Source organism: Anarhichas minor, unplaced genomic scaffold, assembly GCF_050575085.1.
Source record: "Anarhichas minor isolate MPS153535 unplaced genomic scaffold, ASM5057508v1 ptg000045l, whole genome shotgun sequence".
In the NCBI taxonomy this organism is placed as follows: Eukaryota; Metazoa; Chordata; class Actinopteri; order Perciformes; family Anarhichadidae; genus Anarhichas; species Anarhichas minor.
Window position 1 is genome coordinate 5,909,383 of NW_027466491.1, and position 15,066 is coordinate 5,924,448.

Genomic DNA, 15,066 nt, shown 5'->3' on the forward strand with positions numbered 1-15,066 from the left:
ACACACACACTGAAGTCAGCTGGCATGATAAAAAGAGCCGGTCATTCTCCGCTTTCCACTATTTTCATGCTTTACAATGTGGTCCATGCAGACCAGCACACCGTCACCCTTCCTCATATCTTCTCTGGTTTTCATTTCAGTCCTCAGCTCGCTGATTTTAGCTGTCAACGTCTGGCCCCAGCTGCGTAGAGGGCACACCTACCTAACCCTCCCCATCTCCTCTCGTCTTGTCCTTCTTTTTCCCTTTTTTTTCCCTCCCCCCTCTGCTTTCACAAGACGCTCCTGTGTGTGTGTGTGAGTGAGAGTGTGAGAGAGAGAGAGAGAGAGAGAGAGAAGGAATGTATCCTCAAAGATGTGAATGAATAAGCGACCAAATAAAGGCCAAACGGAGGTGGGATTTGAAGCGGTAATCCGTCGGCAGCTTACCCCAGCACTCCGTCCTCACGCCTGCACCCTTATTCCCGTCTCAGCATCCTCCTTCCATCCACCTTTTCTGTCATCCCATCTCTTTATATCCCTTACCGACAAGAGAGAGGCTATCTCAGCGGCTGTGTCAGCGATCAGCATCCCCCCCCACCTCCCTCTTTTTCTATGTTTTCCCAGAGGAGAGTCAGGGGGGGCATAAAGGGAAGAACAAGCCTGGCAAAATCTTTTCAAAAAAATACCAACGGGGATTCGGCTCTCAGCTTTGAATTCCGCCAGATAAAGCTAATGGCAGAAGTGGGCGACGTGTGTGTGTGTGTGTGTGTGTGTGTGTGTGTGTGTGTGTGTGTGTGTGTGTGTGTGTGTGTGTGTGTGTGTGTGTGTGTGTGTGTGTGTGTGTGTGTGTGTGTGTGTGTGTGTGTGTGTGTGTGTGTGTGTGTGTGTGTGTGTACGAGTGTGTACGAGTGTGTACGAGTGTGTACGAGTGTGTACGAGCATAGCTTCAAATGAGGCCAGCTATAGAAATGTAGTTTCTTTTAAACCCCTTTGCTGGCTGAAGCGCTCTCTGACTGTGCAGGGGTGTATGCAGAGGGAAGTTCCAAGAAAAGGCTGCAGTTTCTTAAAGCGCTCTCGGTGCCAGCTTCATTCCAGCCTGCTGCTGTGTGAGTGTGTTCAGACGGGCTCGTGGTGATCAATAACTTCCTACAGTACATTTCATTTTCTTGAGGGGCCTTCACTGATGTGAACGCCTCGCAATTCTAACCAGGATAACACTTTTTTTTTTTTCCCGCATCCAACAACTACAGGTCTGATTTTGACAACCTGTCCTCTCTTCGCTTGAACTCATGGGAGCTGTAGTTTTTCGGGAGCTGCGTCGTCGTCAGCGCCGTGTCCTCCGGCGTCTCCATTTTTTGCTGACATTTAGCACCACCGTCTGACACACCCACAGTCGGACAAACGTTTTCTGTTGCTGCGCCATATTGTTTCGTCTGACACCCCGTAGCAACTCGTGTTCCACTTTTGGCTAAGAATTGACACCCAATCGCACACACACACACACACAATCTCACACACACAGTTATTATCTCCTGGAACAATACTAATAGATGCATGTACTGCTGTGAGCAAACAGTTTGTGCCTCCGCTGCCAACAGAGTGGGAGGGCGACTGCTTGCCAAGTCTCCTCTACCCCGAGCCTCCTCTGTTCCTCCAGTCATTAAACTTGAGCCACCTTTCCTTGTCTCCTCCCCTTTTCTGTGCTTTCTTCCCTCTCCTGCTTACTCTCAATACTCGTCCCATGAGCGGCGTACTTCGTAGTATTAATCTCCCACTAGAGCAGTAACTCTGTAGGGTTCCTGCTCCTCCTATCACTGTTGCATGATACCACTTACTTGTATTAGTTTTCCTCTCACTTGTTGGCACTAATCCCTCGTGTTTACACTCTTACAGTACATCTCCAGCTATGGCTCGCAACTTGGTTTGAAGTCATTTTGCAGCAACAACAAAACTGTAATTGATGGACAGACAGACGCGTCTCTGATGCGTCTTGTCCCTCACTCCAGCTAATGAAACAGGACCGGAGTGTCGAGGGGAGGAAGAGCAGTAGAACTCCATGTCTTAATTATTGGCTCCCCCGTTGGGCAGGTACTCTGATATCAGCCGGCCCGACGAGGTCGCGCTCAGCCTGGGGCCGCACAGCAGCTCTGATTCACCCCTCGTCAGAAAGTTCTTGGTTCTGAAAGGCCAAACACAGCTCCTGGAACCATTATTGCTCGTAGAGCAATTGAGCTTTTTTTAAAAAATAAGAATAAAGTGTGTCGAATAAATCATCCCTGATGCCCAAACCACTGCACGTGATCTTAGCTTTAGACATGCTGGCCATCATTGGTTTCATGTAATGTCGTTTTCTTTTCTTCGGTTGCCCTTAAGTCCTTCCCCGTATGTATACATGTGCACAGTTTAATTAAAAGTTCTTTGTATTTGTCATTTCTATTCTCTGTCTTCAATGAATTATACTCAAGTTCGTCCCAGTGCAGCTCTCCAGGATCACAAAGTTTAAAAAGTGTTGTCTAGTTGTCTGACATGAAAAGCAGCTACTGGATTAAAATTCTCTTTGCGCTTTTATTTTGTTTTTTTCCCCAGCGTGGCGTACGCTTTGATCATTTTCTATGCGGAGGTGGCATAGTTAGCCTGGCACAGGTTCACCTGCAGTGACTCCCACACCAGCTCTCACATAGACGGCTCGCAGTAACACATCTGTACTGGCAGTAACACATCTGTACTTCGGGTGTTGTCCCATCTGAAGACGTGACCAAAAAAACCTACTCAGACATCGGACAGTAACTCAACTGCAGTGTGTATGCAAATTACCATGATTTTAAAACAAATGTATCTCCACCACACACACACACACACAGACCACTTCACAGCACGTACTCTTCTTCTCCTCTTTATTCTGAAGTCTAACCGAAATACGTTTGAAGTCTGAATTAAAGGGAAAAAAAAGGAATGAGCTAAATGTTTACAAACAGTCCGACTGTTCCGCTGCTGTCTCAGATCTGCCACCCGGCATCCTTTTCTTTTAAAGTAAGAGCTGTGCTGTACAAAGCACTTTTCATTCATTTAGAATCCTTTAAAACGTGTGTCTGGGATCAGCGGCTGGACATCCGCATCTTATTCCGCTTAGATGAAGTAATCAAACAAAAGCCTGATACATTCCAAAATGCCCCTTTTTGCTAAATGGTACAAACGACTTCACCACCCACAATGCAGTGAGGCTTTACTAGTCCACTGCTAACCGGGGTCGGCTATTGATTCGTTTGATCTTTTAAAGATCGCTGCTGACACACACACACGGCGGTTTGCTGCAGCGGCTGAATAATTCTGCCGCCGCGTGAGAACCTTGTTCCAGCCCGTGGATGCTCTCCGCAGCTCGTCGGCGCTTTTCATCTCGACGTTGCTTTCATGTGCCGTTCAGCGCACGTTTCCCCCTCAGCAAGTCTTTGACATTAGCACACCGCTTGTCATCTTGGAGTCCGCATCAGTGTAAATTCATGAGCCCACAGTTACTAAAGAGCGCCCCCCCCCCCCCTCCCCTTAATGTGTCAGATAGAGCTTCTTATCTATTGCAATCACCTTTTCAATTCTCCTCTTTGCTTGTTCCCCATCCTCGCCCCCTTTCTTTTTCTTTTTTTTTTGCCCACTTCCCTCTTTACGCGTCCTTCTTCCCAATCTAGCTCTGCCATCCTCTGCCATCTTAAATCAGGGTGTCATAGATAATGTGGAGCCCTCGCCATCAACCTCGGTTAATTCTCTTCCGCTTGTCTGTCTTTCCTCGCTGCCTCCTTACTCGAATGTCTCGAGCAATGCGGGAGGCCATTTTGTCACCAAAATGTCAACACCCAGATGCACATTCTCCGTCCTAGAAAAAGATGAAATCCCAGAAAGCTCCCTGTAACCCCGAAACTACTTACTTTTTTCATCTAACATCGGTCTCCTCGTTTTTAAGAAAGCATCCTTTATCCTCGCTTCTTTCCTCAGACTGTACCTGCAGCGTAAAGGCACACGTGTTCTCATCATCACCCTCTTCATGTGCCTTTTCTCCTCTTTCTATAGACGCACATACACACTGTATGTATGTGCACAGTTTCTCTCTGTTAAAACCTGCCTCAGAGGTTTTACTAGAGATGAGCAGAATCGACGAGCTTGCGCTTAGTTCACTAGGAACAACGTGTGAACACAGTGTGAGTTAACGGCCTGTGTTTACGTGATCCTGAGCCCAGTATCCTTGGTGATGCCGCGCCTGTGATCATGATTTCTCTCCGCGCTGTAAATCTCAACAAAAGCAGTGAAATTAATGGTCAATGGCTCCATTTTTTTTTTGTTACTCTGAGAGTGTGTGTGTGTGTGTGTGTGTGTGTGTTTGTTTCTGTATGTGTTCACACAAACGAACCTCAACAAAACCCCTTCTCGTATATATCTTGGTCCCCCGTTTGCTGCTCTCAGTAGACATGATTCATTACACACACACACACATGCACACACACACACACGCACACACATGCACGCACACACACACCTCCGCCTCAACTACTGGATGGGATCATAAATGTAAGGCTTCCTGGTCGCTGTCCGCTAAGAAAACACAGGGATGTTTTTCACCCGCCAAAAGGGCAATAAAACTCTCTCACAGGGAGTGGCACACTGGAGTCCTCTACGCGGCACAACCCCCTCCCCCCTCCCCCCTCCCCTCACCCTTCACCCGCCATTCAGTCGCAGTTAAAGCAACAGAATCAGTGTCAATTTGACCACGGTGTGTAACCAATACAATCTGTTGGCACACACACCTACAGTATTCAACAGCGCAGCCTCGACAGCGCCGGGCTCAGTGCCAACAGTACACCGGGATGGAAGAAATTCTTCTGCTGACCTTAGTTACAGCAAATCCTCCCACCAGCTGGCCACTGAATATGGCTGTTTACATCAGTTTTCACACAGCGCCAGCAAAACATCAACTTGCCTCCAGTGCACCAACAGCTTTCACACCGTAACCTCCTTGCGATCTCTGTTTTCAGTATGGAAAAGATGTTTTGTTTCATTAGCAAAGACGACGTGATTAAACCAAACATTCAAAGCAGGGCGAGTTGGTACTCCTCTAAACCGGACACAATGAGCACCGTGACGCCTGCATAGATGATGTGCCGTCTCTACCGTTTTGCCTCTGCGTCCGGTCCCCTTTTTTTCTTTGACATTAGGACCGAACAACTCTCGCGCCCTGACTCACATGTTGACTCACAGCAGCAGCGCGCTCCCAGGCCTGCTGAGAATAGCCTCCTGTCTGCTCCACTAGCACACTGGCTAGTGCTCACACAACAGTGCAGCACACGCTCCTAGCATGATCTAGCCACGCAGCTCCTGTAATCGACCGCTCGCTACAGTGTGTTTTAAATATCAATAAGCAATCAATACAAGCTTTTAAAATACAAAGCCATGAAAACGACTGACGAGGGCTATTTTTGCCACATGAAAGTCAACATACAAGTACTTTTATCTATGAATGGAATGAGAATCCTAATAATAATAATGCATGTATCGAGCAGGAAATAGGCTAAGAAGCACATGTCATCCTTCCTGTATAAAGGACCTTTGTGTTCCTGTAGTGATCCTGAGTGTGTGTAAGTGAATCTCAGCTATAAAGCTCAAGAATTATCATTTAGTCTTGATCAAATACAATTTCAGCTGTTTTTTTGCCTAGAACAAAATATAAGTATATTAAGTCCCAAATATGTCCATTCTTGTTGCTCCACTGACGTGCACGCTTTAGTTGATAAATGACTGATGCAGTTGAGATTATCACGCCCTGTTGGTTTTGGTCATTTTAATGGGAAAACACGTTCTTAGAGCCGGCCTCTGCGTCTCAGTGCGTAATAATTACACAATGAGGGGGCAAAAAAAATCTAATTAAGAGATTGCATCAAAATAATTGGGTTTTTAAAAATTCCCTGCAAACCCTTTTAAGTTGAGAATGAGCTCCTTCCTGCTACTGAATGCTGCTGGTTTAAGGGCTTTGACCCGTTAAATTCTTCATCTCCCTGAAAAAAAACCCGTTCGCGTGCACACGGTTGCACTCTGGCGGTCCCCCCCCCCCCCCCCCACAGTTTAATTTGCCTCTGACCTCTTGATCCTCTCCATCCCCTCCACCGCTCTCTCTCCCTTCCTCAAGTACCCCCCAGCGGTCAAGTCCATTAACGCTATCAGCACTTCTTATCTGCTGCACTGTGCTGTGGTAACATCACACGCTATCCACCACCCCCCCTCGTGTGGTGCAGTCCGGGCCCTTGGCTGCGATGGCCGCGCTACATATCCCCCGTTCCATCTGTAGCTGGCACTCTTGCATCACATTTGCTCTGCGTGCTCCTTTCCCAGAGTGCCTTTGCTCTCTCTCTCTCCCTCGCTCGCTGCTTTGCTTTCCCCTCTTATCGTCGCTCCACCACCTCTTTTTCCTCTCATTTTCATTTTTATCAAATCTTACTATTATGTCCTTTATATTACCTTGCTGTCTGTTGTTCCTTCCCTATATCCTATCCCTGTGTCCTGATTCTCCCTCGGTACCCTTTCCCTTCACCTCTCACGTCTCCTTCTCATGTCTATTTCTTTTAGTCTCCCAGTAGTGCTGCGATGTACAATCAATCACCTCATCCAGCCTCGCAGTATTTCTCTGTGTATATCTCGTGTTTTCCCGGGGCTGTCTGCGCTCTGCTTCTTAGACCCGCTCCCTTTTTCTAACCCCGCTTTCTGTTTTTTGGCTAAATTTCCCACTTTCGCTCGCTCCCCATATAACTTCTCTCGCGCAATCTGTCATGCCCTCCCTTCCTATTTAAATGTTCTTTCCTCCGTCTCCATTTCCAAACCACTTTGTCTTCTTCCTCCTCTGACTCTAATCTCCCCCTGGCTCTGTGAGCTGTGGGTAAATAGGTGCATCTTGCCTTGCTTCCTCTTTCAAATGGCTTCATGATTGCTAATGAAGCACACAGACGGAAAGGAAGAAAGAGAGAGAGAATGACTCGGAGGAGGAAGGGACGGAGGGAGCGAGTGTTTCCCATGGAGACGAGCCCTTCGGTGGCTGATTGGCTGATTGATGACTCTGTAGTCGTGTTGGCAGATTAGTATGACGGAGCCTTTTTATAGCACAGTGCAGCTTAATATGTGACCACATAGCACGGCATTAAACAATATGGTGTGGCATAAGCCCCTTGCTATAGCATACTGAGGCACACACACGGCTTAATGCTTGATACAGTGCTTGCATCTGTTCACACAACTGCTCACAATCCATCTAACCCATTTACACTGTCCATCGAGATGCAACACACTGATCCATTGTTGGTGTTTAAACTTCCCTCTCGCATGTTTCACATTAGAGACGATTGGGAAAACCTGCTGCTTTGGCTTTGCGTAGCTTTGATATTACAAAGCGATTAGAAGTAAACCACAGGAGTGGGAGAGGATGTGACGGATGAGTCGGCACAGGGACAAACGGTCAGTATGAAAGTGTGTCCGTGTATGAAATGGGTGTGTTTGCGTCTGGTTTAATGTTAAGTTTAGATATATCATCCTGCTCTCTCTCTCTCTCCATTCCCTTTTCCCACGTTTGATGTCACTGTGCAGCTCTTATTGTTTCCTTGCTCCCTGTTGGATGTCGCCAAACACACAACACACAGCTGGTGTAATAGACACATTTACATGGACACACACGTCTGATCTATCTGGCTCATTCTTGCACCTGCAGAAAGTTGGTCAATATCTAAAATGCAGGCTGAGTCATCAACAGGCATCGCGGGCAGAGGAGAGCTGTAGCTGATCTGGTCTGATTTTGACAGCCCTGTGTTCACTGCAGCAGCTTATTTTCACCCCAGTTTGATGACGGTTGGTAGAGGAAAATACAATCCTCTCTTTGGGATAATGACAAAACACTGATGCAGCTGTGACCACTCTGTATGTAGCCACACCTGGACCTGAAACTGTTGTGTTGCTGGTTCGGGAATAGACATTTTAACTTTTCTTCAGTCTGTCTGTGCCAGATCTCCTTGGCCCCTGAGATCCCAAACAGCCCCTTAATATGTTTTCAAGAAGAACATTCTGTGCGCTCCTTTTTTGATATGATCCCATTTTCTTCTCCAAGCAATATATTTTTCTGCTGCACTGCACACTTTTGGCACCCATTTTTATTTATTCTTACTCCAAAACGTCATCTCTCCTCATTGGGATCATCGTATCCATCCCGGCCTCGTCATGCAGCACAATGTTAGATGACATTTAAATTACACATTTACAACAAATGCCACAACATGTCCTGCGTTTCCAAGCCAACAACTAAATGTAAAATAAAAAAAAAAATAAAAAACCTTACGCGAAATGCTCTCTCGCCCTCTTCAGCCTCCATCTCTTACTCTATCTATCTCACACACTCCCTCTTTTCTGCTGGACTGCTGCCCCCACAAACACATACACATCATTCGCCTCTTCTGACAGCCTCTACTACAGGTTAAGTACATCACAAGCTCTCAGTTTAACGGCTGCGCTGTTTTTGTGATGTGCCGTGTCGACCTCTCTCATATTGAAACATTGTCTTTCTTCAGTTTCTCCATCGCCAATGTTAAAACCCTGATATTGTTATTGTGGCTCTCTCTCAGGTACTCTCTCTAACGAGCTCTCTTTTTACACCATTTCTTGTCTGCTACGTGAACTGGTGCGGTTAACTAAAGACTGTAGATCTGATAACGTCACACATCCCTAGAGGCTACTTCTTGCGTTTTTTTAAATTCATGTTGATTTACTTTAAAACTGTACAGCTTCATAAGGCTTACTGAGAAGGTAGTATCTGTGTTGGATGTGATGATTATGGTCCACAGAGCTTGCAAAAGTATTCGTTGTCATCCCTCACCCACATGTTGCCCACTCACAACATGTTGTTCTGTTTTTAACTGATATGTGCTCCCATGGTAGTTCACATCATCTTTTATTTTATGTTTTTCTATCATTCAATCTTGTTTTTTAACCCGAACCCCAGTAAACAGTTACAGTCGCTACAAACACAGCTTTGTCTCGCCGTGGTTTCCGAAAAACCAACCGGCTCACCCGTCTAATACGTGCGTACTAACAACCCTGTGTGTTGCACACCATCCTTCTTTGTCAGGCAGAGCGTCGTCTTGCTGTATTATGATTGAGAGGGGTGATATTCTTGAAGAAGAAAAATGCAGTTAACAGCAAGACCCAAATGCATTTGTCACCATAAAAAGGCCCCCGTACTGATTGATGAAGGCACAACAGCTGGCAATGGAAAGTGAAATGAGGATCTATATTTTTTGGCAAAGTGCAAGACAGTCTTAACACCCGAACAGTACTTCACCTTCATTTATCACGGTTTTCACTCATTAGTTACATGATTAATAACAGCACTTTGTAGTGTCGGATAGAGACGGGTAACACAATCGGTTTGCATCGTTGAACAGCATTATGTAATGAGCATTTCAGTTAACATTAGATGTTCTAGTAGTGCTGCTGTACTCGTCTGTGGACACACCATTGCTTCATCTTTTAACATCATAGAACTTAAGAAAAATGACACTTTTTCTTCAGCCACACCTTGATGAAGCACCGTGACACTCATTGGTGTAACATAGAAACGGAACGCGCTCTTTTGTTACATATAAAGAATATGATAATAGGTGTTGAGAGGGAGATTAAAAAAACAAACACCATCCACTTCTGCATTGTGAGTCATTCAGCACTCGCAGGGTTAAAGTATAGCTGCAGCGTCTTGCTGCAGTGTCTAAAGCATTTGGCTGATCGCTACAGTATACACCAGAAGAAGAAATGAAGAAGGGAAAAAAACATCTCTCTCTAATAACTTCTTTTTTTTTTTTTTTTCTTCCAAAAATCCTTTTTATTGCATTTATAACATTTGGCACAGTACAAATTCTTGGTGCTTTTACAAGATAAACCTGTAAAGATCGACACTGACCTTTTTTTCGGGTTTTTTGTTAAAGAAAGTCTTCTCGGTATAAATATTTTTTTTTTTCTTCTCATCACTGCATTCTCTGTAGCATGGTGTAAAAATCACACAGAATGCCCCCTTTTTAAAACAACACTACCCTCATTTGTCAAAGTCAAGACAGCATCTTAAACAACTCATTGTTTTAAATAGAAGTTACAAGTTAGAAAATAGTTTCAATTTCTTTTTAATATATGTTTCTCTATCACCAGCCCATGGTAGTTTCAATTTGTCCATATATATATTTATTTATAAGCATGTACAACAAGAAATCATCAGTCTTTTTAGGTTTGCACTCTGTACAAAAAAGTAGTTCCTGTCCTTTTTTTCGTTGTGCATTCTATTGCATGAGTTTATGAGGAAATGGCGAAGGGAAAAGGGGTGAGTGGGAGGTAGGAACCTAGGGGAAGGAGTGGGAGCCTTTTGGGGGGGGGGGGGGGGGGTCTTTTTAAATCTGAGTCTCCTGCACCTTCTCCTTGGTGTGAGTTTTTATGACAAAGGGCTCAGCCATTGCTGTGATGGTGCTGGGCAAGGTTCGAGGCAAAGAGTTCCCAACATTGTTGTCTGTCCATTTAGCCCCATGGCCGGTCGGTTTATAGGTGTTATATTTAGGCTTCGTAGTGCTGTAGTCCATTTTATGGGGGCTGTAGTCCGCTTTATGGGGGCTGTAATCAAGTTTAGGTCTCTGAGTGTGTGGACTGAAGTCAGACTTGAAGGCGCTGTAATCCGCTTTGTGGGGACTGAAGTCGGGATCGAAGGCGCTGTAATCGGTTCCAGTCATGTGGGAGGAGTAAGGGTCCCTGGGTTTGTAGGTACTGTCCGTTTTCGATCTCTGGGCATTGTAGTCTGTTTTGGGTTTGGGTTGAGTGCTGTAGTCGGGCTTAAATGGGCTGTATTCAGGTTTAGGTCTTGGATGAGTGCCAAAGTCTGGCTTGAATGGACTGTATTCAGCCTTAGGTTTATGCTGTGTGTTGTAGTCCGGTTTTAATGGGCTGTAGTCATGTTTAGGTTTTGGTTGGGTGCTGTAATCTCGTTTAAATGGGCTGAGGTCCGTTTTCTGCCTCGGATGAGTGCCATAGTCTGGTTTGAACGGGCTGTAGTCTGGTTTTATTTTTGGGTTAGTGCCAAAATCTGGTTTGAATTGGCTGTACTCTGCTTTAGGTTTGTGAGTGCTGTAGTCCGGCCTAAATGGGCTATAGTCAGGCTTTGGTCTATGAAGGCTAAAATCTGGTGTCGATTTGTGAGTGTTGTAATCTGGGATGTATTTGTGGCCGCTGTAGTCCATATTTGGCTTGTATGTGGTATACTCGGCCTTCGGCTTATGAAGGGTGAAGTCAGGCTGGGGTCTGTATTCGACCTTGGGTTTGTGAAAGCTATAGTCAGTCTTGTGGCTGATAAAGTCCAGTTTGTGGCTGTTGTGGTCCCGGATTTCAGGCAACGTGAGCGCCGTCTCTTGAGCCGCAGACGCCGGTGGAGGAAGGTCTTCCTCGTCCACCTGGATAATCTCCACAGTGCGAGCAGCCGCCACTGTGCTCCTCTGCTGGTGGCGCTTTCTCAACTTGTAGAAGGCGATGAGCATGACCGCAGCCATCAGTGTCACTGCTACAAAGCAACCAATTATGATCTTAGTGGTCTTCATCACTTCATCCAGGCTAGGGCCGGCCCTCCCTGGTTTGCCAGTGGCACCTTGGAGTCCTGGCGCCACAGATGTCTTGGCTGCACCTGCAGGGCTGTTGGTGCTTTGCAGCAGCACAGTCGGTGTGGAGATGAAGACCGGCTGAAAGACAGAAGGGGAGGCCGTTGTAGTCGTTGTCCCTAGGCCTACCCCTCCTCCTCCAGCCCCCCCAGCCCCTGCTGCTGTAGTCGAGGTGGTTCTTGGTTTGGGCATCTCAGTGGTTGGCCCCAAGACCTCCACTGTCACTGTAGTGAAGTAACTCAAGTTGGACGTGTTGAGCTCGGCTGCACTCACATTGAGGTAGGCCGAGGCGTTGGAGTTCCCCGCTGCATTGGACACCATGCAGGTATAAGTGCCCGTGTCTACAGCCAAGACATTTGAGAAATTAAGGGCACCGTCATTCAGGATTGATATTCTCGGGTGACTGGAGGCATGTGTCAGGATAGTCCCATTGGGCAGGAGCCAGCGCACTGAAGACATTGAGGCCGTGCGGCAACGAATCTCAGCCACCCTCCCTGCTGAAATGTTCAGGTCCCTTGGTGCATCGGCAATGAATGGTGCAGAACATTGGGTTGCAGCACCCTCTCCTCGGGCCACCTCAACCAGCTGTCGCCCTCTCATGCTGACAGGTGAGTGACAACGTCCACAGCAAGTTGAGTTAGTAGGGATGTACTCCCTTAGCCAGCGGGCTAACCATACAGCCTCACAGCCACAGTTCCAAGGGTTATGGTGGAGATGGAGCTCCACCAGGTACCTGAGCGGGGAGAACAGATCATGTGGCACAGCGCTCAGGTTGTTATGGGCCAGATTAAGCTCCACCAATGAAGATAGGTCATCGAAACCGTTGCGCTCTATCACTGTGATTTGAGAGTTCATCACCCATAGCTTTTTCAGTGAGCGCAGGCCTTTGAAAGAGCCTGGCTTTATCTCTGGGAAGTGATTTTCAGAGATCTCCAGCTCCTCCAGGCCCTTGAGGGGACTTAGGTTTGGCATTTCACCCCTTATGTTGCACATGCCCAGATTGAGGTACTTGAGGTTTTGTAGGCCCTCAAAAGCTCCTTCAGAGATGTACTCCAGTTTCCGTAACTCTCCCAGGTCCAGTCGCATGAGGGAGGGCACCCGATTGAAGGCGTAGGAGGGGATACTTTCAATGGGGTTGTTCCTCAGCCACAGTTCTCTTAGTTTGGACAGGTACTCAAAGGCCCCACTGGGCACCACCGTCAACCGGTTGTCAAACAGCTCCAGTGTGTTGAGGCTGGTGAGTCCATTAAACGCGCCCACCTCAATCTGCCGTATGGCATTTCGCCCCAGCTGGAGCACCTCAAGGTGGTGCAGGTGGCGGAAGGAGTCAGCCTGCACCGCCTCGATGGCGTTTTCCATCAGATTGAGGTGTCGCGTGTTTGCAGGAATGCCGGGGGGCACGCGGGTGAGGCCACGTCGAGTGCACACCACCTTCCCCTGCTGATTACTACAGGAACATTGCGGTGGACAGCCCTGGGGTCCCGGAGACACCGCCGCCCCCGCCAAGGCTGGGGAGGCACTGCTCCACGCTTGCGCCATCAGGAAGACTACACAGAGCAGGGCGGCTTTCCTGGCACGATGCACAGCTACCCGCCCCAGGAGACTCATGATGTGGCACGTTCATAATTCAGCATCATCTGGGGGGGAGGGGGGGATGGGGATGTTTGGGGGGGGGGCTTTGGGGGATCAGAGAAAGTAGCTGGTTGGCTGGTTGTCGTGTTTACGGTGACCAGAGCAAAGAAGTCAAGGGAACTGAAGAGGACCAAGGGGAGGATGTGGATTTTGGGGCTTGACCTATCCTCGATGAAGCAATGTTTTTAAGTGTGCTCATGGGTAGAAGGAGGGACGGCAGAGAGGGCTGGCTTTTCTGAAACGTGTGTATGAGTAAGACATGATGATAAATTAACCAACCAAAAAGCCGTATTACAAGACAGAAGGGAGGGTTACAAATCGATGCAAAGAGGGGTTGAAACACTAGACACCTACCTCAAGTTATTATTACAGGTCCTTGAACTGTGATATATAGTTTCCCTCCTGTTTGCAATCAGAAAGAGCAGTGGTATTCACACCAGGTGTATGTATATCCCAAGAGCAGCAAATAAAGCCTTTTTTATGTTTGCTCTGTCAAAAAGGGTACCAATGCCAAAGAGCTTAACCACGACGAGCCCTTTTGTAAATCCACACGTCCAAAGAGAAAGGTTCGAAAAGGCCCTTTTGTGAGTTTTTTTTCCCCTCCCTTTGTTTGTTGTTAAGAAGAAAAAAAAAGAAAAAAAAAAAAAAAAAACTGCAGCTAGGAATCCAGTCAGGCTCCGAAAGCAGCAGTGCTCCCTTGCTCGCTTCTCGCTGTCGGCTCCTCTTCTCTCGCTTGTCCTTGGAATCCGACAGTTGATCCCCCTGCTAGACACTTTACCCAGGTCTCCATAGCACAGGCGACAACGCAAAACACACGCGCAATTTTGTTTTTGTGCACCAAAAAAGCCAAGACGGAAAGGGACCAAGAAAAGAGGGATGTAGGTTGGGGGGTAGGATTGAAGAAGGTTGAATGAAAATTCCACAGTCCTCTCAAATGTTCTGTGCCTTTTTTGTTTTGCGATGGTTTGGAGGTGAGGTTGACAAGCCAAGGGGAAGAGAAAAAAAAGCAGACCCCCCTCCTCTCTGTATTCCTCTGTTCACTTTTTAGTGGTCAATCAGTTGGTCGGTTGGTCAGTCTGACAGCCGTTCTGTCTCTCTCTCTCTCTCTCTCTCTCGCTCTCTCTTTGCCTTTGCTCCCCCTTTCAATGTGGCGTCGTGTCCACTTGATTTTTCTTTCTCTTTTTTTTTCTTTCTCCTTCCTCCAGGAGTGCTCGGCGGGGGTTGAAAATAATACCGCGACTCACACGGGCTTCATTAGCTTCTTCTCCCCTCCTCTTAACTAGCCACACGCTCTAGCCTCGGCAGCAGCAGCAGTGGCGGAAAGCAGCAAACGCGTGCACACACACACCATCCCCGCGAAGCACACAGCAGCAGTAGTGAGCACCCACAGCAGCAGCTGCAGCCTGCCTCCCTTGCACTTCCCAATAATCCGTCAATTTCTTCAGAGAGGGGGGGGGGGGAAGGGGGTGCCGGGAGGAGTGGGGGTGTTGTAGCTGGGTTGATCGAGGTTGGGTTAGAGGGAGGAGGGGTTGGTGCGCAGTTTCTCCTTCCTCTCTCTCCGGCTTGTTTCTTTTTCCTTCTTGTTTTCTCCAGTTCTTTTTTTTTTCTCTCTCTCCCTCCTCTCCTCGTGGTGATCAGCACCCCCTCTCTGATGCAGCGTCTGGCTGGGGAGAGAGGAGCAGGACCGGGGTAAGGCGAGCGCCGGGTGAGTGCGCGGCTTACAGGCGTGACGTTAACGGTAGCGTCGATGTGGAAAGGATCC

The 15,066-nt window shown here is 47.4% G+C and overlaps 2 protein-coding genes across 3 annotated transcripts in view; one reads left to right on the top strand and one right to left on the bottom strand.

Annotated features, from left to right (window-relative positions):
• snd1 (staphylococcal nuclease and tudor domain containing 1) overlaps positions 1-15,066 on the top strand; it is a 142,281-nt gene that overhangs the window by 51,788 nt on the left and 75,427 nt on the right. The window lies entirely within an intron of this gene.
• lrrc4.1 (leucine rich repeat containing 4.1) lies at positions 10,425-13,375 on the bottom strand. Its single transcript, XM_076111851.1, has one exon. The coding sequence runs from the start codon at positions 13,278-13,280 to the stop codon at positions 10,425-10,427; it is 2,856 nt and encodes a 951-aa protein (XP_075967966.1). The 5' UTR covers positions 13,281-13,375.